This window comes from Musca domestica, unplaced genomic scaffold (assembly GCF_030504385.1).
Source record: "Musca domestica strain aabys unplaced genomic scaffold, Musca_domestica.polishedcontigs.V.1.1 20, whole genome shotgun sequence".
Lineage (NCBI taxonomy): Eukaryota > Metazoa > Arthropoda > Insecta > Diptera > Muscidae > Musca > Musca domestica.
Genome location: NW_026712250.1, coordinates 2,831,532 through 2,858,883, shown reverse-complemented (window position 1 = coordinate 2,858,883; position 27,352 = coordinate 2,831,532). Strand labels below are relative to the sequence as shown.

The 27,352-nt window shown below is 35.2% G+C and overlaps 1 protein-coding gene across 3 annotated transcripts in view; it reads right to left on the bottom strand.

The window, feature by feature from the left end:
• LOC101893851 (high affinity cGMP-specific 3',5'-cyclic phosphodiesterase 9A) overlaps positions 1-27,352 on the bottom strand; it is a 259,215-nt gene that overhangs the window by 34,299 nt on the left and 197,564 nt on the right. For all 3 annotated transcript variants that reach the window (XM_059122351.1, XM_059122352.1, XM_059122353.1), the window contains exon 5: positions 6,015-6,340. In XM_059122351.1, coding sequence (XP_058978334.1) covers positions 6,015-6,340 — 326 coding nt within the window. The remainder of the gene's footprint in view (positions 1-6,014; positions 6,341-27,352) is intronic.

Below are 27,352 nucleotides of genomic sequence, written 5' to 3'. Positions count from 1 at the left end.
CATTCCCACTATCTTAACGCCATTGAAGAAAGTCACAAAACAAATTTTAGGTCCGGTCTATCCGAAAACTTGAAATCCTCACCATCCATATATCACAAATCCATAAATTTAAGACTCTAAGATCTCTCCCTTTTTCGTTCCCCTTTCCACCTGCTAATTTCCGGTATTAGAAGATAGTCCGGTAATATAAAAAAAAACCCTCCCCTCTTTTTAAGCCCGGTCCATCCAGTCCATGTTCCAAAAAATTCACAAAAAAAAAAAAATCCGAAATTTAAGAATTCAGATCTCCCCTCTTCTTTTTCCCCACCATATCTGTCCACTTACGGAGGCCCGTTCTACTATCTTACCGCCATAGAAGAAAGTCACAAAAAAATTGAAAGAGGACATTACAAATCGCCTCTCCCCCCTTCCCCTCTACCCTTTTAAGCCCGGTCCATCCAAAAACTTGAAATCTACTCCTTCCATATATCCGAAATTCTTAAATTAAAGACTCTAAGATCTCTCCCTTTTTCGTCCCCCTTTCTACCCCCTAACTTCCGGTAATAGAAGAAGGTCAGAAAAAAACCCTCCTCATCTTTCAAAAGGGAGGGGGTCCCTTTTTAAACTTTCCACTCTTTTTTAAACCCCTCCCGCTCTTTTTAAGCCCAGTCCATCCAGTCCATGTTCCAAACAAATTCACAACAAAAATCCTAAATTTAAGAATTCAGATCTCCCCCTTCTCTTTGCACACCATATCTGTCCACTTATGTGCCCCTCCTCAGCAAAAAAAACAGACTTTTCCATCAAAAACTGAAACAAATTTCTTTTATTCTTTTTTATTTTTGGCAAGTTCAAATCTACCCCCCCCCCCTTCCTTTCTCTTTTCCTTCCCCCTCCCCTGCCAAAAAAAAACAACCAACTATTCCATCAATAAAACATTGACTTGTTCTTAGTTTCTTTCTTATTTGTCGTCTGACACTTGGACCACTTTAACAAGTTTTCCTCGCTGCTGTTGTTGTTGTTTTCTCATTCGATTGGAAAAGAGTAACAAGGAGAACATTTTTGAAATTCCTTGTCAAGTTTGCTTGCAGTTCTTATTGGTTTTCAATAAAAACTAACAAAAACACAACAACAATACTAACATAAGAAAGTTCTGGGAATGAAGTGTCGTTATGGACAAACAAAAAGTCGTTGATGTGAGGGTAATTCCAGGAATATGAAAACCCTAGGATGGGAGTCAGAAAAATATAAAAAATTTAAAATATGATTGAGTAAATTTAAAAGAAATATATATAGAAAATATATAACTTCAAAATAATTTAAATCCATTGGTCATTTAAAATGATTGTGGAATGACCCATAAATCAAATTTATTTTTTCATGCCTTTTTTTTGGAAGGAAAATAAAATTGTTACATTATAGAGTTGCTGAAATTTTGACAGGATACAGATGAAACTCAGCTGCCAGGACAGTGTGTGTTTACGTGTGCATGTGTGTGTGTGCAGATAATAATATCTTGGCCAATCTGTTTCCCTGCAGTTTTCCAATGCACTGCACTTTGGACACAATTGTCCAAAGGAAAAAAAAACATTTTTCAAAAACGTGCTGTCTGTTACAAAGTTATAAATGATCTGTTTAAAGAAGTTATGGGACAAGTAAATCAGCAGGACAGCGAACGAAGAAGAAGAAAAAACAAGGGATAAACTGATGATAATAAAACGAGAAAACAAGGTGAAATGACGCAATTTAATATTTTTCCCCATGAAGTATTAATAACATGTTTTCCCTGGAAGTCCTGGAGGACTTATTTACAATAACTCGCAAAAATATTTATTTTAATCATTTACCTTTCCTTTTTTTTTTGTTGAAAACGAAAAACATATCCTCCCCTTTGTTTTTCATCAGAAATTGATAAGACCAGCTCGTGTTGTATTTATGTTTTGCTCTTGCCTCTTTTCCCGGGGATAAGTAGGTTCATAGACCTAAGCTTTTGGCATAATAACATGCTAACACCCACACCTCCTCCCCTCCCCCTCCCCCACTCACACTTGGCTACTTGACAAAATGTGGGCTTTCATTTGATTTTTATCGCAGGATGGTTTTTGTGAGGAATCTGACACGTGTCATACCAGGAGAAACAAACACCAATGTGTATTGTCTTGGTTTCCTGGATTTTGGGGGGTGGGGGGCTTGGTGTCCTGGTTGGGAGTTGCCTTTAAATAATCAATTTGATATAATTGCAAGAGAACAAGTAATGATACATATATTGCAGGAGGTAATCAAATTAATTAGCATTTTTCAAATGTAAATTTTTAATGTAATTTCAAATTTTGTTCAATAGACCTTTGGGCGTATGATGTTTGTCAGTACTCATACGATCCCTCACAAAAAATACGCTTCAAAAAAAAAAAAAAAATAAATTTTCAGAATATGAATTTTCTGTAGAAGGGCTTTAAAAGGACGTAAAGAAAAAAACCGATTTTTAACAGGTTTTTTTCAAATATTTTCAGGAGTACAGACCAGGATTTTTCGCAGACATTCAGGATTATAGAGGCGATTTTGTTTTAAAGAAATTTTAGCTAGGATTCCAGAGCTTTAAATTCGATTTTTTCAAATGTACATTTTTAAGGTAATTGCAAATTTTGTTCAATAGGCCATTGGGCGTATGATATTTGTCAGTACTTATACGCTCCCTCACAAAAAACAAAATAAATAACGTTCCTTTAAAAGGACGTTAACGAGAAAAACCCGATTTTTTAACACTTTTTTTTTTCAAATATTTTCAAGGATTTTTAGCAAGGATTCTAGAGCTTTAAATTAGATTTTTTCAGAAAAAAATTTGTATAAGGACTTGTAGGACTTTAAACATAATTTTTTGAAATAAATTTATATTAGGATTGCCAGGACTTTAAATGAGGATTTTTAAATTATGTTTTGAAAGGAATTTTGAAACATTATTTTATAATAATTTTTTTAATGTTTTTAATATTTTTCTTTAAAGACTTCCGGGACTATACACGTGGAGGAATTTAGTTTGATAATTTCCCATTTCTTTCGATATACCATCGGTAGTATGATGGATGCCAGTACACATACACCACACCCAGCCCCTAAAAATGACAAATTTTCAGAATAAGGATTTCCTTAAGAGCATTTCTCAGAGGACTTTAAATAAACTAAGCCGAGACTATTAAAATAAATTTTTACAAAGATTTTTGGGACTACCGACCTGGCGATCCTAAATAAATTCTAGAGCTTTGTTTTTGGTTTTTATAAAAATTTATATGAGGACTTGTAGGATTTAAGGTGCGGATTTTTTTTAAATTCAGTTTCCAGGACTGGACTTCCAGGACAATAAACATAGACTTTAAATTTGATTTAGGTGGGGATTTTTTAATGAAGTTATGCAAGGACATCGAGAACAATTAAAGTAAACTGTAAACTTTATTTTTATAAAAAAAATGTATAAGGACCTGCAGGATTTGAGGTGGATATTTTTAAATTGAAGTTTTGCAAGGACTTCCAGGACTGTATAAAGATAGACTTTTACAAGGACATTTTCAATACATTTTTTTAACCGTAGACTTTTAAAACAATATTTTACAAGGATTTTTAAGGACTTTCAGGACTACGTCAAGAAGAAAAATGTTGAGGTAAATTCTCATTTCGTATGATAGATTCCAGTGCTTATATGCTTCTCCCTAAAAAATGTCAAATTTTCGGAATATGGATTTCCTTCGAAGGACTTCTAAAAGGACTTGAAATACAATAAACCTAGACCTGTGAAGGAAACTTTGTAAAGGATTTTCGGGATTGTATAAGGACCTGCAGGACTTGAGGTGGAAATGTTTGAATTGAAGTTTTGCAAGGACTTCCGGGACTATATAAAGTTAGACTTTTACAATGACATTTGTCATACATTTTTTAAACGTAGACTTTTAAAACAATATTTTAAAAGTGGTTATATATCATTTGATAAGGCCAAAACGTGCCTCATCAAAAAAACAGTTTCAGACCCTAGGTCTCTTTTTGGATGAAATCCGTTTCAGAACATTTGGAGCCAATGTACGTATCTGTCTATGTGTCTGGCTGGTTGGTGCGCACGATAACTCTCGAAGGGAGTATGGTTTCAGACTCTAGGTCTCTTTGGATAAAATCCATTTCAGGACATTTGGAGTCGATCTATGTTTCTGGCTGGTTGACAGACATCTCAATATTTCCATTAACTCCAGATCATTTATAAAGATAGTTGAGATCGGGCCATACCTTCTGATACCTCCCCCACAAAGGGTCAAAGTTTTGAATAACCAAAACGTTTATTAATTCCGAAATAAGCATTAGGTTCTCTTTATATTTCACACATACAAACATTTTTGCTAACACTAGATCTGTTGTAAACATGGTAGAGATCGGACCACTCCTTCTGGTACCTCCTCCACAAAAGGGTAAACATTTCGAATATTTATGAAGCTCATAAAATGCGAAATTAACATCCGATTGCATTCAGACTTGCCATATCTCAATATATTCATCAACACAAGATCTGTTATAAAGTTGGTAGAGATCAGACCGTAGCTTCTGGTACCTCCCCCACAAAGAGTTCAAGATGTTGAAAAACAAAACGCCCAATGAAAGTGAAACAAAAATAAAAATTTAACAAATCCAAATATTTTTGCTAAAGCAAGATCTACCAACCCCTTCAGGTACCTCACCCACAAAGGGTGACAATTTCCAATACTCATATCTATCATAACTAAATATTTCTCTTAACCAGAAATTTTTGATATTTTTATCTGAATTAGATAAAGTATGAAAATGGAACACTTGGGTCGTCTATAACTGTTACCTCAGGAATATTTCCACATTTTACACAAATTTGCACATATCTCATATATAAAGTATAGGAAGCAGTCTATATAGTCCAAATATGGCACGTTGTAAAATTTATATCAGACTGAGGTCATACGATACGAATTGGTCAATATTGGCCAACTGCTTCGGAGCCTCCCCCATAAAGGGTCAACAGCTTGAATAATCATAACTCAAGGCTGGGGGTATACATCTGTGGCCAAAACCGACTGATACTATTTTGCTTGTTTTTTTTTTAACATTTCGTATAATTCCCTATGACATTTATTTTTCTTTAAACATTATTTCAATGGCTCTCCAGTCTCTCCAGGTGTCTAATATGTGGAAAAATTAAAAAAAACCTTTGCTTTATCTCAAAACTCCCCAGTTCCTTCGTACGTATAATTACTGCCATTACTCATACGCCTTATTTCAAAAATCAAAAAATATTGAATTGGGAACCCTTTGCTTATCAATTGATTTCGGTTTTTCTCAACAACAGATTTTCCATTTTCTTTGAAGCTAATCCAAGCCTTAACATTGTGGTTAACCACACAATTAACATTTTTTGATGAGTTGGCAGTAAACACCAATTTTGTGTTGGTTTCTTGCCTGAATGGTTCTTCTCTCTCTTTCTCTCCTCCCCTTTTCTTGGCTCCAAATAATTTCCATTTCGTTCTTTCTTTCTCAAGTTCCAGCTGTCTATTATGATTTGCAACAAAACAACACAAAAAATGAAAAAAAGGGAATTGAATTTGAAACTTCCTTCCAAATGTCGAAATGTTAATTTGCAAATTCAACAATCAATAAGGATTTGTTGCTGGGCATGTTTAAGGATTCCAGAGACAGCCTAAATGGAATTAGAAAGTAAGCTTTTGAAAACAGCAGCCACGACAAATAAATATAATTTGAAGTGACAGGCAGGCAATGGAGGGGGGAGGAAAACCCCAACAATTTGCATGGCAAATTTCTGGGCATTGTTCGGCCAAAAGAAATGCCATTACCCGAAAACAGGCAACAAGCTATGGCCCAGCAGATGATAAGGGTTTGGCTACTCATTTACTTTTTTCAAAACGAAACAATCTGGTGGCCATAGAGAAACACAAAAACTTGATTGGTTTGACTTTTGAACAAAGCACCCGATTTTGTGGCTGGGTGAGAGGGTAGGTTTTGATATTTTTACTTACCATCTGGGCCACACAAAAACAATGCCGGAAATTGTGAAACGGCACCTCATTGTAGTGCTTGTACACCTCATAAAGCCACTCCCGCAACGTGTCCAGGGGTATATTGAATTTCTCAATAAATCCCAGCTCAATGAACATGGTCTGCATCAGATGAATGATATCGGCATCGCTCCACTCGTACGAATCGAAGGCCGGCAGACGCAGGGCATTGCGCACCTCTTCCGAGAAGGTGGTGTCGCATATTTCCAGGAAGCGTTTTTTAACCTCCTGGTGTTTGGGCAAGCTACTTTTGCGGCACTGGGGACCCATGGGACGCTTGGAAAGACCTGTAAGAAAAAAAAACACAAAAGAGAGGATAAAATTATATTTCCTTTATTTTCATTTAAGGATAAGAAAATATCCTTTTCACAAAAAAAGAAGAGAATGGGAGGCAATCGAAGATAGTCACTAATTTCTAGAACATAAACATTTGCAAAATGAAAAAAAAAAAACGAAAATCATGAAAAAAATGGCATTCACTTAAGCTAATATCCTGGCCAGCCAGGATACTGTTGTTGTTGTTGGTGCTACTGCTGTTGCTACTCTTGTGCATGATACTTCCCCCCCTATCCTGACACACACACAAACAGGAAATATGGAGGCCAATTGGAAACGGAAATTAAATTTAAATGCAATCCAGCTACAAACATTAGTTATGGATATTTTGCATTGCTGTTGTTATTTTTCCACTGGCAACAGGACATGATGTTTACCGTTTGCTGGCCAGGATGTCCAGTCTTTTTTTGCCTGGCACAAAACAAAAATCAAATTCAATTTTCCACCAAAAAGGCAAAATCACCGCTAAACACAAAGGCTAACACTGATTGAATTCCTCTTTCCAATGCCGTTAGACCGAAAAGCCAACAATGTCTGGCTTCCAGGACCCTCGCCTTCTCTCTCTCTCCCTCCCTCTCTAATTCTCACTCTCTATACCAAATGCAAAAAAAAAGAAAACTAGAAAAATAATTAAATCAATGAAGGCATTGCTCAACAATAAACCAGCTGTAATGCTGAATGACAGCTGAAGCTGAATGGACGTCGTACGTCAATGGCAGCCAGAAGTTGGAGGAAAAAAATACATAGAAGCAGCTCTCGCAGGCAGCCGGGCAACCAACCAGCCAGTCATCCATTCTTGCCATGGCAGCATGGTAATTAGGAAGGACTCCTCACTACCTCAATTAGAGCGCATACATATATATATTTTTCGATTCCCTATACCATGGACTCTGAGGTAGGGTAAGTTGGATATTGAATTTGCAACACTCTTGGAATTGAAAAAAAGGATATTCAGAGTAAAGGATGTGGATTTTTTTCTCTAAATTATTTTCCTTCACAGCCGGAAAAGTGTTGGCCTATAAAAATGTATTTTGGAGGACCTTCAAAGGATATTGTCCTTTGAAGGATCTCTTAGCCACACAGGCTAGTTTTTGGAAATACTCTTAACTTTTTTTTAAAACTAGAAAAGAGTTCAAAATTTATAAATATTTTCCAGGACCTTAAGGATTGTGGGCTTTGCTTATCTCTTAAGGACCCATAACAAATGATATTTATATAACTGTAATATTTTTAAGGACCCTCAAAGAAGGACCCAAAGAATTTTTAATATATTTTTTCCGGATATTTTTAGAGTCTTTGAACGTGGGTTTTTTAAAAATATTTTTCAAGGACCTTCAAGACAAGAAGATATTCTCAAGATATTTCTTTAAGGACTTTCAATGGAATGTGGATTTCTTAAAAATATTTTTTAAGGACCTTCAATGAACTTGAATTCATTAAAAAATATTTTTCAATAATTGTGGCACGTGAATATTTTTCCAGGGACGTTCTTTGATCCTGATTTTTTTAGGATTATTTTTTAAGGACTTTCAATGAACGTGGGTTTTTCAAAAAATATTTTTAAGGACCTTCAATGGACGCGAATTTTTAAAAATAATTTTTTGGCACCTTCAATAAACTGGGATTTTTTAAAAACATTTTTAAGGAACTTCAATGAAAGTGAATTTTTTAAAAATTATTTTTTAAGGACCTACTATGAACCTGCAATTTTTAAAAATTATTTTTTAAGGACCTACTATGAACCTGCACTTCTTAAAAATTATTTTTATGGACCTATTGTGAACCTGGATTTTTTTAAAAATATTGTTTCGGGGACTTTCACAAAACCTAGATTTTTAAATTTGTTTTTCAAGGACCTTCAAGAAACCTAGATTTATTTAAAACATTTTTCAAGAGCCTTGAAGGAACCTAGATTTCATAAAAATATTTCTCAAGGACCTTCACTAGAATTGGATTTTTTAAAAATATTTTTTTGAAGGACTCACAATTAACGTAAATTTTTATTAAAATATTTCTTCAAGGACCTTTTATAAACCTGCATTTAAATAAAATAATTCCAAGGATCTTAATAGAACATGTTTTTTAATATTTTTAAAGAGCTTCAATGATCGTAAATTTTAAAAAAAATTTTAGAGATCTTCAATGAACATAGATTTTTTTAAAAAAAAAAGAAACTTCAAGAATTGTAGATTTTTTCAAAAATAATTTTGAAGCAACTTTTATGAATGTGGATTTTTAAGAAATATTTTTTCAATGACCTTCTATGAACGTGTTTTTTTTTAGAAATCCTTTCATCTTCTTCTTCTTTAGATCTTCAATGAAGGTGAAGTTTTTTAAAAATATATTTTAACGGCCAAGGACCTTCAATGGACGTGGATTTTTTAAAAATATTTTTAAGGACCTTCTATGATACTGTTTTTTTAATTGTCTGAGGACATTAAAAAAACGGGGAGTTACAAAAATATTTTTCTAAGCATCTTTAGAGAACGGGGATTTAAAAAAAAAAAAAAAATTCCAAGGACCTTCAATGAACGTGGATTTCTTAAAAATATTATTTAAGGACTTTCAATGATTGCGGAGTTCTTAAAAATATTTTTTAAGGACGTCTTATGAAAGTGAATTTTTTAAAAACTTCTTATGAAATTGGATTTTTTAAAAATATTTTTTTATGTGCCTTCACTGAACATAGATTTTTTAAAATTATTTTTCAAGGACATTCAAGAAATGTAAAATGTTTTAAAAATATTTTTCTAGGACTTCCAAAGGCCGTGGATTTAAATAAACTAATTCCAAGGACATTAAATGAACGTGGATAGTTTGAAAAATATTTTAAGGACCCTCAAAGAACGAATTTTTAAAAGGATAAAGGATTTACAAAAAACGTGAATCCTTATTTACATACTTTTTTCAAGGTCATTCAATGAAGATGGATTTTAAAAAATATTTTGTAAGGACCTGCAATGAAAGCGAATTGTTTGAAAATATTTTCTAAGATTCTTCAACGAAGGTAGATTTTTAAGATATTTTTAAGGACCTTCACTGAATTGAAATTACTTATTTTTTAAGGACCTTCAATGAATTTGAATTTGAAAAAAATAAATTTTTTTTAAAGAACCTTAAATGTCGATTTTTTAAAAATACTTTTTTTATTGTATTCGTTTTAGTCCATTTTTATAGTCTTAATTCCCTTACACGTTTTCCTTATATTTTTTTTGAGAAGTCTAAGTTTTTAGCTCTGAATGTCTTTGATATTTTTTTTGAAAGTCACCGTTAATATGCTTGGTGTAATTTATTTAGGTTAATTGTCCTGAATGGACTTTAACTTTTTTTTATTACAAATTCTCGTTTATAGCCTTCAATGTCCTTGTGGAAATATGGTTTATAGTCCTTAATCCACTTTTCAGACTTACAGCAAATCTTAAGGGGAAATTGTCCAATAATTCCATTTTTGTAATCCTTCTAGAGGTATTTATGAAATATTAGAATCCTCAGGCCAAAATATCTTTGTCTAACTAATTTTGAGTAGGGTTTCTCAAATTCGTCCTTGCCAACTAGCTTCCCCCTATTTCTTTCATTCTTCCATTTACTTCTACTTAAGGTGATTGCTCTCATGGTTTCATTCTGGGAAATTTCCAAGTACAATGAATTTCACTTGAATTTAATATGGTAATGTAGAAGTCGCCGGGGGAGAGGCGGAGAGTGGGAGCAGAAAAGGGAAACCAAAGAGGACGACTAAACACAAAAAAAAATCGTACATTAACTAAGCAATTTCTTGCTTTTTTGTTTTATAAGTGTTATAGTTTTTTAAAGAGGGAAACTGGAAAAAGCAAGAAAGTCTTAATCCTGCCACTTTGGGTATCCCATTCCTCCCTCCCGCACTGCCTCTGCTGCTGCATGCAGTTGATTGCAGCTGTTACAGTTAAATGTTGATGATGCAAGTCATTACCTTAAAACCTAGATTAAACAAAGCAACAACAAGAGCAAAAAAAAAATCTAGTAACAAGGAGAAATCGCGTTACGGGCGATGTTATGGCCAGGGAACAATTTTGCAAATTTAGCAATAAGAAAATGTATAGGGGATTTTTTTTTGCTGGCAAAGGATCATGGAAAATAATCCTTAAACTGTATTTGGAAAAAACAATATTTTCTGGTTGGTTTATTAAAGATCAGGGGTAAAAAATGCAGGGTTAGGTATATGAGGGCAATTAAATTTTAATGGATTTGCTTTATGGTGCTCCCACAGGACGTATGAGTAATGGAATTACTTATACATAAAGAGTGATTTTTTAAAAAAAAAAGGAGGATCCTTTAAGGAAAGTGGAAAATATTTTTCCAGGTCTTTTACAAATGATTTTTTTTATATCTTTTCGAAGTCCTTTGAAGAATATTTTTTTTAATATCACTAAAAGAACGATGTTTTGTTATAGTTCTATAGTTGAGTTCCTTTAAAAACGTGGATATTTCTTAAATATAAATTTCAAGGTCCTTCAAAGAAGTTAAAGTTTTTAATAATAATTTTCCAAGGACTCAGAGATTGTAAATTTTTCACATCATCTTAAGAATGGATGGATTCTTCAAAACATATTCAAGGACTCTTTAAGAAACCACGATTTTTAGAAATATTTTTTAAGGACTGAAGAAGAAAAGAGTAAATAAAACGTGGATTTTTAAAAAATATATATTTTAAGGACCATAAAAAAACGTGGGTTTTAAAAAAAATATTTTTAAGGACTATAAATAAAACGTAGATTTTTCAAAAAAAAAAAAAAAAAAAAAAAAAAAAATTAAGGTCTATAAATAAAACGTAGATTTTTCAAAAAAATATTTTTACGAACTATAAATAAAACGTAGATTTTTCAAAAAAATATTTTTACGAACTATAAATAAAACGTAGATTTTTCAAAAAAATATTTTTACGAACTATAAATAAAACGTGGATTTAAAATAAAATATTTTTACAGACTATTAATAAAATTTGGATTTAAAAAAAAAAATATTTTTAAGGACTATAAATAAAACATCGATTTAAAAAAATAAGGACTGTTTATATTTCGTGGATTAAAAAAATATATTTTTACAGACTATTAATAAAACGTGGATTTTTACAAAAATATTTTTATAGTCCTAAAAAAAAAGTAAATTAAAAAAAAATATTTTTATAGTCCTTAAAAAAATAAAACGTGAATTTTTTAAAAAAAATATTTTTATAGTCCTTAAAAAAATAAAACCTGAATTTAAAAAAAAAATATTTTTAAATAAAATGTGGATTTTTAAAAAGAAAAATGTTTTTACAGACCATAAATAAAACGTGGACTTAAAAAATATTGTAAAAATAATTAAACGTGGATTAAAAAAAACATTTTTAAAGTTCATCAAAAGAGAATAGATTTTTTAAAAACAATTTTAAGAACATCCAATGAACCTAGATTTTTAAAAACTATAAATAAAACGTCGATTTTTAAAAACATTTTTAAGGACTTCCAACTTAGATTTAAAAAAATATTTTTAAGGATACCCAAAAACCTAGTTCTTTTTCAAATATAATCTGAAAACAATAGATTTTCTGACGACGTATACGTGCCACCATCAACCATACGCCTCTTATACAAAATTTTTACAATTTTAACGGTAGAATTATATTTATAGATATAACACCTATAGATGAAGTATAAACGGCGACGGCCTATGAATGTGTTCAAAAATCATACACCTGTTTGTTTTTTTTTTTAATCTATTATTCCGCATAATTCATCTCAAATAATAAAGCTCAAATATTAGTGCGGCTGGCGTATGAGTATTACCAACAATCATACGCCTGAGGAACCCCGGTTTAAACATCTTCAATCTTCATGAATTTCGCCCTAAATCCAAAATCCATAAAGCATTTTAAGTCTTTTGAACAATTTGCAGCCAGCCAGCCTAATAATGCCATTGCTCTGGGTAGCAGACATATGTTGCTTCTCAATGCCTGGCCTAAGGTTAGTGATTTTATTTTCCCCTCCCTCTCTCCCCACTTAACAATCAAATACAAAGACCCGAAGCCATTTAAGCCCATGGCAAGATGAAATGCATAAATCTTTAAATAAAAAACGATTTCAAAATTTCTACTTCAGTTTTCACTCGCGCTTCATTGCTTCCGTTAACACTCATTGGAAAATCCAGCAATTTATTTTATTTTACATTGGGATTTTTTTTATCCTTGTTTCCTGTTTTTATTTTTTTTTTTAGAAGATGTTTGGCGGAGGAGGTAAGTCACATATTTTTGGAATTCCAATAATGTTAATGAAATTTTTCCCACTGATAACGCCATCATCATCAGCCACATCATCAGCATCATTTTCAAGCGTCAGTGTCAGGTGTCTGTCTCTGGAACTCCCCAGAAAAACCAACAATTCATTCATTTTCAGGAAGGAAACCAATTCCGTATGTTGCTGTTATCCAAGGCTAATGGCAGAGACACCTTGAGTGCCAAAGTAACTGTTACGGTTGCCTTTGTTGTTGTTGCTGTATCTCTCTTTGGAGGTTATCTTTTTTTCCAAATCCCAGTCAATTGAAAGAATTTCGTTTGTTTTTTTTTTTTTTTAGCACAAAATTGGGAATGGTAGACTTCCGCTAATGTTTGATCGCTTAGTTCGGATAAGGATACGCACACACGCGGAGAAGTGGAACACAATTTTTATGCGCCACTGCATACATAAATACTGCGGAGGTAGGCGGGCAAGAAAAGGTAGATACAATTGAAAAACAATCGCAGAAAAAGTGAAATCCAACTGAAATTTTGATTTTTTGAAGATAAAAAGTTCATAACAGTCAGAGCTACTTCTCCTTAGCTATTGGATACCAAATGAATTGCTAACCTCAAACTATGCTCCACATGGATCTTTTCTTTAAAATGTTTTTTTTTTTTGGATTGGAGCCAGAGGAGAAATTTGAAATTCCTGAAGGATTTTCAAAAATAAATACGACTAAATTTTTGGTAAAATTTCAGCCTAGACATAGCCTCAACAAGAGAAAGAGAAATTTTAGAATAATTTTAGATTTATTCGAATTGGTCACCTTTGGCACGAATTATGGCCTGCAAATGTCCAATGAAACCACGTCAAACGCTGCCCGAATGTTGCTCTGCGGTATTTTGGACCATTCCGGCGAAGCGCTTGCTTGAGGTGATCGACACTTTGGTATTTTTTAGTGCCAAACTTGCAAAATACTCCAGACACAATAACCCAATAGATTGGTTTCCGGAGATTTTAGTGGCTATTTTGCGATGGAAATGAAGTGAGTAACCTCATTTTGTAACCATTCTTGGGTGGCGCGTGCTGAGTCCTGTTGGAATGTCCAAGGTCTGCGGCCAAAATGTTGGCGTGTCCAAGGCTTTAATACACCCTCCAGAATATTTTCGCGATAATATTCGTCATTTATTCTAATGCCATGTTCGATTAAAACGAGCGGAGAGCGAACATCGGCTGTTATGGCGGCCCACATCATCACCATGGCCGGCGCTTGTGTTCTGGTGGCCATCCGAAGGTGCACATTTTCAGCTGACCTCTTTGGCGATCACGATAATTTTATTTGTTTACAAACTGCCGGACAACAAATGTTTTCTCATCGGAGAACGGAGATAACCAAATTCGGCAGTCCACCACTTTCGGCCAAGCGAAGCAACCCTTTAGCTCTTTTGAGTCTATTTTCTTTCTGTTGCGGTGTAAGTTCTTGCACTTTTTGGAATTTCAATGGCTTTACCCCGAGCTCATTTTTCAATGGCTTTGCCGAATGGAATGTTGCGTTACGTTCAGCTCACGAGCCATTTTTCGGCCACTGATGCGAGTTTCGATCCTATCGCTTCTTTACTTTTCGAAATATTTCTGCTGATGTTGTTGTTTTCTTCTGTCTACTTCCTTGACGTCGGGCTACGCTACCAGTATCCCGTTAACGAGCGATGGTACGAGACACAAAATATTTATTCACATTTAAATGCTGGAGTGCTCTAACGATAGCCATCTGCGGTTTTCCAGCCAAATGTGAAGAAATCACACCATCACGCTTGAATTCCATGTCGAATAACTTTTTTTCTGGAAAATTCTCAAGAAAATGCTTTTATACGCCTGTAAAAAATATAATGAACTGTCACTGGAATAATTCTAACAGCTGTCGGACGAATGGCTTAGAAATGACAGCAGTCTGAAGTTGGTTGCAGTTTTTTTCCATCTCGCCCTGTATAGTTTAATCAATTTCCAGGTCTTCCGTTAAGTCTGTGTAGAAACCACAATGTAATATACCCTCCTACTCCTATCATGTCAAGAACCCCTAGAGTCCCACGAAAAATTGGTTCGAAAGACATGCGCATAAGGCTTGCATTTTCGTTAAATACAGAATGTTTCAAATTGGTACTTATGGGCGTATGAGTTGCGTCAACATTCATACGCACTGGAGAACCAACGAATAATTTTCTTTTTGGAAAATTGTTCCAACTTCAAGTGTTTTTAGGGGGCTAGAACTACCCTCACAGAGCTCAACATAATTTCAGGTTCTAATTTAAACTCTAAATCGAACTCAGCGAATTTAATACACCCTCCATGGCGAAAAGCACCTAACGTTCATTACCACGTGAAAAAAAAAAACACAGAAACCTGCTTTACCTCAAATCCTCGCTGTTATTTTCGAGGTGTGTGCAAATGTTTTTCCTTCCTTCTTTGTTTTTTTGTTTTTTTGGTTCTGCGAACAACACCACAAAAACAAAGCGGTGAAACAACAAAACCGAAGCGTGCCAAACCTGCTCTGCTCTGCTGAAATGAACTTAAATTGATTGTTGTGTTCCTGGCAGGTGTCTAACCAAACGAACCGACAGCGGTGCCCTCGATGTGGCCAAGGATGAACATAAGGTGTACAATGGCGGGTGTAGCTGAGCTGATGGGAAATGGGAAATTTTGAAGAAAATTTTCAGCACAACAGGAATGAAAACTGTGAGGTTGTTGGTGGGGGGAGAGAGTAAAGCTTAACTTGGGTTCTTTGGATTTGATGAATGAGTGTGTATGTGTATCTGCGCGTGTGTGTGTGTGTTTGATGATGATGAAGCTCTGGGAAAAGAATTGAAAAATATCAGTTTGTTGTGGTACAAACACTTGTATTGCGTTTAACACTTTTACACCAAAGGTGTTGTGCACCACATTTTCCCACCCCCCAGCCAAAACTCCATCCCATGCCTCTGTAACCCTTACCTATGTTTAGCTACTCCATCATGGTTTTTGATGTGTTGCTATTTTGTTTCCACATTTGTGCACCGTTTTTAATAACATGGCCTGGATGGCCCTTTCCCCCACCCTCTTTCCCATACCATAACTGCATCTGTTTTTCGCAATTTCTCCGAACTTCATTCATTATGCCGAATTAATGATGCATTACTTTGGCATATTTTAGCTCTGCCTCCGGCCATCATGGCAGCAGCTATTTAACCATCATTATGGTCTACCAGATAAATTTCTCAGTTAAATATTTGAATTGTTTGGCAAAAAAAGAAGAAAACATTTTCGAAACCAAACAAAATGCAAATATTTAACTTTGGCTCAAAAAGTTTTCGTTCAGGCGTTTTTTTTTTCTTTTTTTAGACGAGAGCGGAATTTGATTTGTTTGCGATTAAGCTAACAGAAGTTGTTTTATTAAAAATTCAGTGATGTGTTTTTGTTATGTTATATTTTCCAAGTTCTTCCTTTTAACTCCAAATTCTGTTTCATGGTCGCTGGCGAGGCAGACGAATATTTAAATGGGTGCAAGAAAAAGTCTGAAAGGTTAACAATTTTGGGTAGAACAGCAAAAACGAGATCAGAAGAAGTGTTAACTTTCCGAATAAATCTTTGATAATAGAGAGCGTATGAGTGATGACGTTACTTATACGCTTAAGCAAAACAATCGATATTGGCTATAAAGGGGGCAGATTTACAGATCGTTTATGAACCTAGGGAAAAACTAGAACAGCTTAAAAAGCACCTGCCTAATATTCAGCGTTATCCGCGTATGGGTGGTGACGTTACATATACGCTTAAGCAGAATAATCAATATTGCCTAGAGGACGGATTTAAAGGTAGTTTATGAACCTAGGGGAAACCTAGGCCAATTAAAAAGCATCTGCATAATATTCGGTGTAGAAAACCAAATGTAATATATCCGCTTCTCGTGATGATGTCAATCAAATATTTCCTATAAAGGGGCAGATTTACAGATCGTTTATGAACCCTGCGCTAAACTAGAACAACTAGATAACCAAATTTAGTATATCCCCTTCTCTTGCCATACAAGGAGCTCCATTGTTCAGTATGCCATGAGAATAAGTTGGGAAGAGCACAATGCTTTCATTTTCGTTAAATACAGAATATTCCAAATTCGTACATCTGGGCGTATGAGTTGCGTCATCATTCATACACACTGAAGCACAAACGAAATGTACTCCATGCAAAGTATTTCTTTTATTGGAAAATTCCGATGGGGAACTTTTTTTTGGGTAGTTCTAATTACACAGAGGACATTATAATTTCAGGTACTAATTTAGGTTCTTCCAGGTTGTAATTTCGAGTTTTTGAATATAATTCCTACTTGTTCTCCAAATGCTCGACAAATACTGCTGGTGTGTTTTAGAAAACCCCAGGATTTTTGAGAAGCCAAGGAAAATATTTACAAAAAAAAAAACACAGAACAAAATCCATATTCCTTAAAGATTTTTAATGAAAATTTCCTGCATAAAATCCATTAAAAATAGATTTTCCGTTCTTTCCTAAAAACATTTTCATAAATCCAAGTTATTCAAACTTCCTAATAAGTAGGTTAAACATTTACCCTCTCTAGGAGTCTTCAAAGGATTCTTTATACCCTCAGCCATATGAGTGAGATGAAAATACGGCAACCAACTTCAGACTGATGTCATTTCTAAGCCACTAGTCCGACAGCTGTTAAAATTATTCCAGTGACAGCTCATTATATTGTTTACAATCGTACAAAAGCATTTTGGTGAGAATTATCCAGGAAAAAAGTTATTTCGGATGGAATTCAAGCGTGGTAGTGTGATTTCTTTATATTTAGCTGGAAAATCACAAGTGGCTATCGTTAGAGCACTCCAGCATTTAAATGTGAACAAAATCACGTTACCGTGATACTGGTAGTGTAGCCCGACGTCAAGGAAGTGGGAAATGGACGGAAGAAAACAGCAACAACAGCAGAAATGGTTCGAAAAGTAAAGAAGCGACTTGATCGAAACCCGCGTGGCAGTGACCTAAAATTGACTCCTGAGCTGAACATATCGCAATATTTCATTCAGCAAATATTGAAAAAAAAAAGCTCGGGGTAAAGCCATTGATATTCCAAAAAGTGCAAGAACTTACAGCGCAACAGAAAGAAAATAAACTCAAGAGAGCTAAAGAGTTGCTTAGCTTGGCCTAAAGTGGTTACCTGCCGAATTTCGTTTTCTGCGATGAGAAAACATTCGTTTCCAGCAAATTGTAAACTAACAAAATGATCGTGTTACCTGCCAAAGAGGTCAGCTGAAAATGTGCACCTTCGGTTGGCTACCAGAACTCAAGCAGCGGCTATGGTGATGGTATGGGCTGCCATAACAGCCAATGGTCGCTCAGCGCTCGTATTAATTGACCGCGGATTCAGAATAAATGCCGAATATTATCGCGAAAATATTCTGGAGGTGTTATTAAAGCCTTGGGCACGCCAACATGTTGCTAGCAAACCTTGGACATTCCAACAGGACTCAGCGCCGTTGCACTCGGCACGCATCACCCAAGAATGGATACAAAAAGAGGTTCCTCGCTTTATTTCCAGCGTACAATGGCCACCAAAATCTCCGGATACCAATCCGTTGAACTATTATGTCTTGAGTGTTTTGGAAAGCAATGTTTGCACAAAAGAAAAAAAACTAAAGTGTCGATCACCTCAAGCAAGTGATTGGCCGGGAATGGGTCAAGATACCGCAGAGCCACATTCGGGCAGCTTTTGTTGGTTTCATTGGCCATTTGAAGGCCATAATTCGTGCCAAAGGTGATCAATTCGAACAAATCTAAACTTATTCTAAAATTTGATGCTATTTCCGTAGATACTCTTGTTGAGGCTTTGTCTAGGCTGAAATTTTATCAAAACTTTAGTCGGATATTTGAACATCCTTGTGGAATTTCGAATTTCTCCTATGGCTCAAATCCAAAAAAAAACAACTTAAAAAAGTTTGATGTGGAGCGTAGTTGTAGGTTAGCAATTCGTTTTGTATCCCATACTAAGGAGAAGCAGCTCTGACTGTTGGGACCTCTTTTTCTTCAAAAAATCGAAATTCCAGTTGAATTTAAGTTTTTCTCTGGCTATTTTTCAATTGTATTTACCTCTTCTTGCCCGCCCACCTCCGCAGTATTTATGTTTGCAATAAAATTAAAATAAATGTAAAAATTATGGCGTTTGACTTTGTTGCCGTTTTTTTTATCTCACTCTGTACTGCTGATGTATTTTAGAAATCCTCAAGATTTTTTAAGAAGCTGAGGAAAATATTTTTTAAAAATTCCAAAGCTCCGTACAAATGTCACCTCCCTTGTAAATCCCTTGTAAATAAATATTTCTAAAGAAAATCACATATCCTTAAAAAAATATGCTTTTAAAAAAGCCTATTCTTTTTTTAAAACATCCAAGTTCTTCAAGAATCCTAAGGAAATAACTTCCAATATCGAAGATATCTGCAAGTTTTTTAAGAAATTATTTTTAACTAAAATGTTATTCATAATTTTCAACACTTTGACATTTTTCGACCTTACCACTATCACTTTGGGGCTTAACCTTTATTTATTTTCGTTTGTTTTCCCAACAAAAGCAGCACGTGGAAATTCAATTGCAATAAAAGTCTATTTTCTTGCCATGGCTAAAAATAGTTATGGCCCAATGTGGGTAGTTGGTAAATAGCAAATAATTCATGGCATTTACGCTTGTAAGTGGGCTCAAGTAAATATGAGTGAAATCTTCTCTTTATTTATGTTTATCTAAGAAAAAATATATTTTTATTTTTCCCAAAAAAAAAAAATAAAAAAAAAAAACACTCTGAGGCAAATAATATCTATTTTTATTTACATAAATGAACAGAATACCAGAGTATTGTGTTAATGAAATATCTTTTGAAGTCATTAATGAATGGTGGTTGGCATGAAAAGAAATTAGATAAAATTGATAAAAAGAATGGAAAACGAGAAAAACAGGCTCCTTTTGTGATAAACAATGACATCTGTCTTTGCCATGGTGGGCCATGGTTCGTTGCGTATGATTAATATTACATGGCTCATCACTCATACGCCTTGGAGTTTCATGTGTCTTTCTTTCTCGGTTAGCAATCCCGGGAGAGCTGGGTTTCTTTGTTTTACTCTCTCGCTCTTTGGTATTAATGTATGGTTTTCCCATATCAAGAAAGTGACATATGTGGACCTGTGTGTGTGTGGGGGGGGAGGGGAGGGGGTTGTCTTTCCATGGCAAATGTCAGCCACCAAGCACTTCCATGTATGTCAGTGGCAAAACGAAAATGAAAACGTGACAGGCATTGTACAATTTCTTTAATATCGAAATTAAAAAAAAAAAACGAAGAAAAGGTAGAAATTCCATGGGGGATCTGTTAGAGAGTCCTGTAATTTTATTGTAATTAATTATACGTCCGCCATTAGGAGCAAACAGCCAGGCATACAAAATTCCCCTTGTAAGGCCCTGATAATAGAGCTGCTATGTCTTTTATTTTGGCTAACCAAAAGGCAATCAGTTAAATGTTTCGGTTTGGAGCATCCTCCGTTGAAATTGGTTCTCTTTTTGTTGGCCATCATTATTAGCTTTTGGTTGTGGCCTGGAGTTAATTTTCATGAGCCACACTAATTTATGTTAATTCATTCCGTTTTGGGGGCAGGCATTTTGGGGAAGTATGTAAATTAAAATAAATGCCTCTTGCTCGGCAATCCATCAGGGAAGCCTCCAAAAAAAGGGGTGGGGCGTGGGGTCTTGTGTTTATATTTATTTGGCTCTTGAGATTCTTTTTTTCTTCAGGTTGCCAAGTGAATTTATGCCTTATTATGCTGGCTTTACAATGCATATTTTTGAGAAGAGAAATGGGAAGCCTTACCTTCCCATGGCCTTTTGAAATTTTCAAAGCTGGAAACAAAAACTCTTCGTTTCCCCTCTCTTTGCAGAGAGATATTTCTTTTTAAAACACAACAAAAGCTTGTTAAATACGTGGTAAATTCGACAAATGTTTTTCTTTCTTTGTACCTATATAGAAATATGCTTTTGAGTATAAATAATTATTCCGCTGAACCTATAAATTGTTTGCGAGGTCTAAAAACAAAAGAATTTTGGAGAAAACGTAAGATATTTTAATTGCTGAATAATTATTTTAGAATAATAGACTTTTGTCTGTGACTTGGGAATTGTTAAAACAAATTTAGATTCTATTAAAATTTAATTATAAGCATCTTATGGAAATTTAAAAAAAAAAATCTTGAAAATTGGGGGCTTTTGCGTCTAATTCGAGAATAAATGGCATGATTTGCCGAATTGCGTATAAGTACTGACAACAAACATACGCCCTGGTGGACCACAAAGAAAATTTCCAAAAACTCTGGGTTTTGGAGCGTCACAATTAATTCGGTACTCACAAAGTGTTCGAAAATGTCTTAAAAAACATTTTATTCAATTCTAAACTTGCGTATGAGTATTGACAACAATCATACGCCTATAGGTAACAGAAAGGAGCCACATTCAATAGTAATCTTTGGGAAAATGAAAAGTAGGAACAAGGTCCTCAAGGCGATAGGTGGCAGCACTTGGAATCCGGCCAAGGAGACCTTGTTGACCTTTTATAAAAGTCTGTGATCACCTCTTCGGCTACGCATTGAAAGAACATCCATCCTTGCACCAGGGTGCTTCCACATGATACCAGTGGAAGCGTAGGTCTTTCCCACACGTCAACTATATGCTTTCGTGTTTCTGATTCCAGGGCTTGTACTGACAAAATATTAGCAGGTCTGGAAAGGGGAGATCTTCATCAGCTACACATTCGAGGTATTATTGTAAATGTTCATGCGCAACATTCTTGGAGAATGGCGGCCGGCATTGCCAGAATGAGTATTCCAATGCTTTAGAGAATTCTTAACCATGACCTAGGCTACAATTTTAGTTTGAATATTGAATCGAAAATTTCAATGGTTTAGCTGTTATAGGCAAATATTTAAAAAAAAGTTTAAAAATTACAAGATTTCTACATTTTCGAATTTTTGGTCATCAAAACAAATGTTTTTCGAAATACTGTATTTAGAGGAATTGTAGCCTGGAAGAATTGAAATAAACATCTCTTTAGAGTCAAGTTCAAATTTCACATGGTTTACGAGATATGAGCCAAAAAAAATTGTCATATTTTCCAAAAAAAAAAAAAAAAAAAAAAAGGACTTGGAATTTTCAATATTTTCTACAATTTTGACTTTCTGATCAAGAAAACAAAGATTTTTCTAAGTAGTATGTTTAGAGACAATTCCTATAAATCTCCCTTTGGAGCTAAGCGAATGTTTCAAAAAGTTTACAAGATATAAGTCCAAGAAAATTGTCATATTTTCCAAAAAAAAATAATTGCAATTTAAATTTTCAATATCTTTGACTGTTTGACCATGAATTAGAAGTTTTCTGCAAGTAAAAAGCTCAGAGAAATTGTAGCTCGGAACGATTGCTACAAACCTCCTTTTGGTGGTAAGTGAAATTTTTTAATAATTTAAGGAATATGGGCTCAAAAAATTGTCTTATTTTCACAAAAAAAAAAAAAAAAAAAAAAAAAAAAAAACAATTGAAATTGGAATTCTCAATATTTTGTACGTTTTGACACTGAAGTAGATGTTGTGTGTTAGTAATGCCGAGACACTAACTACAACTCTTGTTTTGAATGCAATTGAAAATGTTAAATAGTTTACGAATTATAAGCCGAATACAATGTGTTTGTTTTCTAAAACAAAATAACGTCTGCAACATACTAACATTCTTGCTAAATGGCAGACAGAATAAGCATTCCAATGTTTTAGAGATTTGTTAACCATTATCTTTGCTACAATTTTTGTCTCAATATTGGATCGAAGACCTAAATGGTTTAGCTGTTATAGGCTAAAATATAAAAATAAATCAAAATTCCGGATTTTCTACAATTTAAATTTTTTTACGAATTTTCTCTCAGTAATATGTTCAGAAGAATTGTTGTCCGGGACAATTGCTACAAAACTCTTTTTGGAAGTAAGTTGAAGTTTCGAATAGTTTACGAGAAATTTATATCAGCGTATACGTATTGACGTCAATCATACGTCACATTCCAAGTAAGCAAATTACTGAGCATCTTTCAGGAAAAAATCGACAAAATAGACCAATTGCAAAATGTTAATGCCGAACTGCCCACAACATCACCTAGCCACCTGTATGGGGCAAAGGTGACCAACGCGCACACAAAATAGAAAAATATTTCTTTATTCATATAAATATGAATTTAATAAAGATATTCCTGACAATGCCCACTCACAATTAGCACGGACTGAATTTTGTCTTACTTGTCAACTTTCCGTATTCTGGAAGGGGAGAGAGCTAACTATATTTAGCCGTGATTCTAATAATAAATAATCGTTGGGATTTTTGTGTGGGATTTATTCATTTATTTTTATTTATTTACTTTTTTTGAAGGGTATGTTAATATAAATAAGAAAAACGGCATGTAGAGATTTCCAATGAAGGGTTCAGAGAAAAATACAGTTTCCGCAAGAGCCTGGTGTTAAGGAAACACATTATTTGCTGGAAGGCAAAGGTGGCGTATAAATTGTGGCGTTACTCATACGCAATGGGGTCTACCCATAGCATTTCATAAAGTCCCTTTTGCAGACCTTTAAAAAATATAAGCCACGTGCAGAAATAATACTTTACTAATCTGAAAAAGTGATTTCTTCCTCTGGAAATAAAATTAATGGAAATATGGCCTGGCGAAATATTTTGGACCCTCTTGGAATACTGTGATATATTTAGGTAAATATTACCTAACACATCGAATGACTATAAAGACGCAATACAATAGGTGGCGTATAACTTGTCATAATAAAGCAATACAATAGGTGGCGTATAACTTCTGACGTTACTCATACGCAAGGGTCTACCCAGAGAATTTCTTAAATTCCCAATTTCATTGGATTAGGCATTTCACAGTAGAAGCCCTGGTCCGAGATAATACTTAACTAAGCCGAAAAGGGACTTATTTCTTTAAAAATAACATCGAAGGAAATGTGGGCTTGAGAAATATTTTGGACCCTATATACATTTTGGAGTATTTTTACGCTGAGTGAACAGTTTAATATGTGACGTATAACTACTGGCGTTACTTATACGCCGACGTCAGTACTATTACTAGCATATTTGCAGTTCCAGAACTGCCAGAATAAGAAATTTTTACTACGATAACCGATTTATCTTTTATGATATCGAAAAAAGTACATTAGCACTATCTTGCAGGTTCTGGAACAGAGCAATAATATTTCATTGAATGACTATAATGAAGCAATAGGTGGCGTATAACTTGTGACGTTACTCATACGCAAGGGTTCACCCAGAGAATTTCGTAAATTAGCAATTTCATTGGATTAGGCATTTGATCAGTTCCGGAACAGCCAGAATGAGAAACTTTTTCTTACGATATTCGATTTTTCCTTTAGCACATTCTTGCAGAGCAATAATATTTCCTTTTCGTCTAGGGTGGCGTATGATTACCATCATTACTAATACGTAACACATAAAAAAACTTTCTTAAAGATGCAAATGGAATTTTTGACTGATTTTTTTTTAACTGTCCATTTTTGATTCAAATTTCTAGTTTAGTCTTAAAAATATGCTCCCCAACCTCCCATTACGCCCATCTCTGATCAAAGTCAGCTATCAATATTTAATAAATATTTAAGCGATCAATTGCTATTAATTTAAGGCTTACAGGCATTGCACAAACAGCCATGTAAATTGAAATGTTACAAAGGGCTTTTGTAATGTCTTCAAAAGTAAATAGACGTCCTTTCTTTGTAAGGCTGGGAGGGAGGGGAGAGAGGGAGGGAGAGAGAAAACGTGGTGGGTGCATGTATATGACACATTGACTGCTCTCCTCCCACATCCTTCCCTTGCACGGCATTGCCTTTCATTACAAAACCAAAAACGTTTACAAAGTAACCAAAAGCTTGTAGGTGTTTGCTCTGCCCAAACACACACACAATGACAGAGCATGGCAATAAACACAAAAGACAATGGGAAAGTTTCCCTACCTCCCTCCCTCCCTACCTCTCTTGAGGAGAAACCTCCAGTACTCTACTTTTATTCAAAGCGTAACTAAACTAATTAATTAATGGATTGTAATTAATTAGATGGCCTTAGTATTCAGATTTGTTGTTGTTGTTGTTATTATTGCTGTTTTTGTTGTCTTGTCTCGCTCTCGCTCTCTCTCACTCTTTGTCTCTGCAATTTACTCTGGAGATACAGCATTGCAATAAACTACTTATGTTCTGCCCTGCTTTGTATTAACCAAGAATGTTTACCGAACAAAGTAAAGTTGAGAGAAAGAGGTGGATAGAGGTGGAGGTAAGTGGTTGGGTGGAAAAGGTGGAAGGAGAAAATCTGTACTCCCCAGGGCCCTTGGGATGCTTACCAATTGAATTTATTTTTTTGGTATTGAAGAAAATTTTGGTTGAGGCCTGGCCGATTAAAGTCTATATTTTTGGGGAAATTTTAAAAATAGCCTTAATCGAACTACCGTCATTTCTAAGCCACTCATCCGACAGCTGTTAAAATTATTCCAGCGACAGCTCATTATATAGTTTACAAGCGTACAAAAGCATTTTGCTGAGAATTTTCCAGAAAAAAAGTTATTCGTGATGGAATTCGGGCGTAATAGTGTGATTTCTTTATATTTGGCTGGAAACCCAGAAGTGGTTATCGTTAGGGCACTCCAGCATTTAAATGTGAATAAATCTTTTTGTGTCTCGTACCATCTCTCGTTAGCGTGATACTGGGTAGCCGGGTAGCCCCACGTCAAGGAAGTGGACGGAAGAAAACAGCAACATCAGCAGAAATGGTTCGAAAAGTAAAGAAGCTACTTGATCGAAACCCGCATCACAGTTGCCGAAATATGGCTCGCGAGCTGTACATATCGCAATTTTTCATTCGGCAAATATTGAAAAATTAGCTCGGGGTAAAGCCATTGAAATTCCAAAAAAGTGCAAGAACTTACACCGCAACCGAAAGAAAATAGACTCAAAAGAGCTAAAGAGTTGCTTCGCTTGGCCAAAAGTGGTGAACTGCAGTGACCGAAAAATGGCATGTGAGCTGAACATATCGCAATATGCCATTCGGCAGATATTGAAAAATGAGCTCGGGGTAAAGCCACTGAAATTCCAAAAAGTGCAAGAACTTGCACGGCAACAGAAAGAAAATAGAATCAAAAGAGGTAAAGAGTTGCTTTGCTTGGCCGAAAGTGGTGAACTGCCGAATTTGGTTTTCTCCGTTTTCCGATAAGAAAACATTCGTAGTCCAGCAGTTTGTAAACAATCAAAATGATTGTGCTCGTCTTGCCAAAGAGGTCAGTTGAAAATGTGCACCTTCGGTTGGCCACCAGAACTCATGAGCCGGCCATGGTGATAGTGTGATGGTGTGGGCCGCCATAACAGCCGATGGCCGCTCTCCGTTCGTATTCATCGACCGTTGCATCAGAATAAATGCCGAATATTATCGCAAAAATGTTCTGGAGGGTGAATTAAAGCCTTGGGCACGCAATCGTTTTGGCCGAAGACCTTGGAAATTCCAACAGTGCACCTACAGTTGGCCACCAGAACTCAAGCGCCGGCCATGGTGATGGTGCGGGCCGCCATAACAGCCGATAGTCGCTCTCCGCTCGTAGTAATCGATCGTGGCATCAGAATAAATGCCGAATATTATCGCGATAATATTCTGGAGGGTGTATTAAAGCCTTGTGCACGAAAACATTTTGGCCGTAGACCTTAGACATTCCTTGGACAGGACTCAGCTCGCGCCACCCAAGAATGGTTACAAAATGAGGTTCCCTGCTTCATTTCCAGCACACAATGGCCACCAAAATCTCCGGATACCAATCCTTTGGACTATTGTTTCTGAAGTATTTTGGAGAGCAAGGTTGGCACTAAAAAATACCAAAGAGTCGATCACCTCAAGCATGCGCTTAGCCGGAAATGGGCCAAAATACCGTAGAGCAATATTCGGGCAGCGTGTGACGGTTTCATTGGCCGTTAAAAGGCCATAATTCGTGCCAAAGGTGACCAATTCTAACAATCTACACTTATTCTAAAATCGTATGCTATTTCCGACATTTTCCAGCGCACAATGGCCAACAAAATCTCCGGATACCAATCCCTTGGACTATTGTGTCTGGAATATTTTGGAAAGCAAGGTTAGCACTAAAAAATACCCAAGTGTCGATCATCTCAAGCAAGCTCTTTGCCGGAAATGGGCCAAAATACCAAAGAGCAACATTCGGGCAGGCCATAGTTCCTGCCAAATGTGACCAATTCTAACAAATCTACACTTATTCTAAAATTTTGATGCTATTTCCGATTTTTTTCCTTTCATTCAATAAAATTTAAAAATAAAGTAAAAATTATGGCATTTGACTCTGTTGCAAAGGTCTTCTCAAAGGAGGCCAGAAGGCCTTCTCATAGAAGCCCTGAGGGTATTTTCATAGAAGCCCTGAGGGTATTCTCAAAGTTTTTTGTTTGTTTATCTCACCCTGTACATCGGGTCGTATAACTAATGGCGTTACTCATACGCAGGCGGGACTTTTTTAAATTAAATTAATATTTTCGATTTTTTTCTTCAAGACTTACACCCACTCATCACTTACACATCCTGAGTTTTCACAGCCCCCTAACTCCGCATTTTTCATT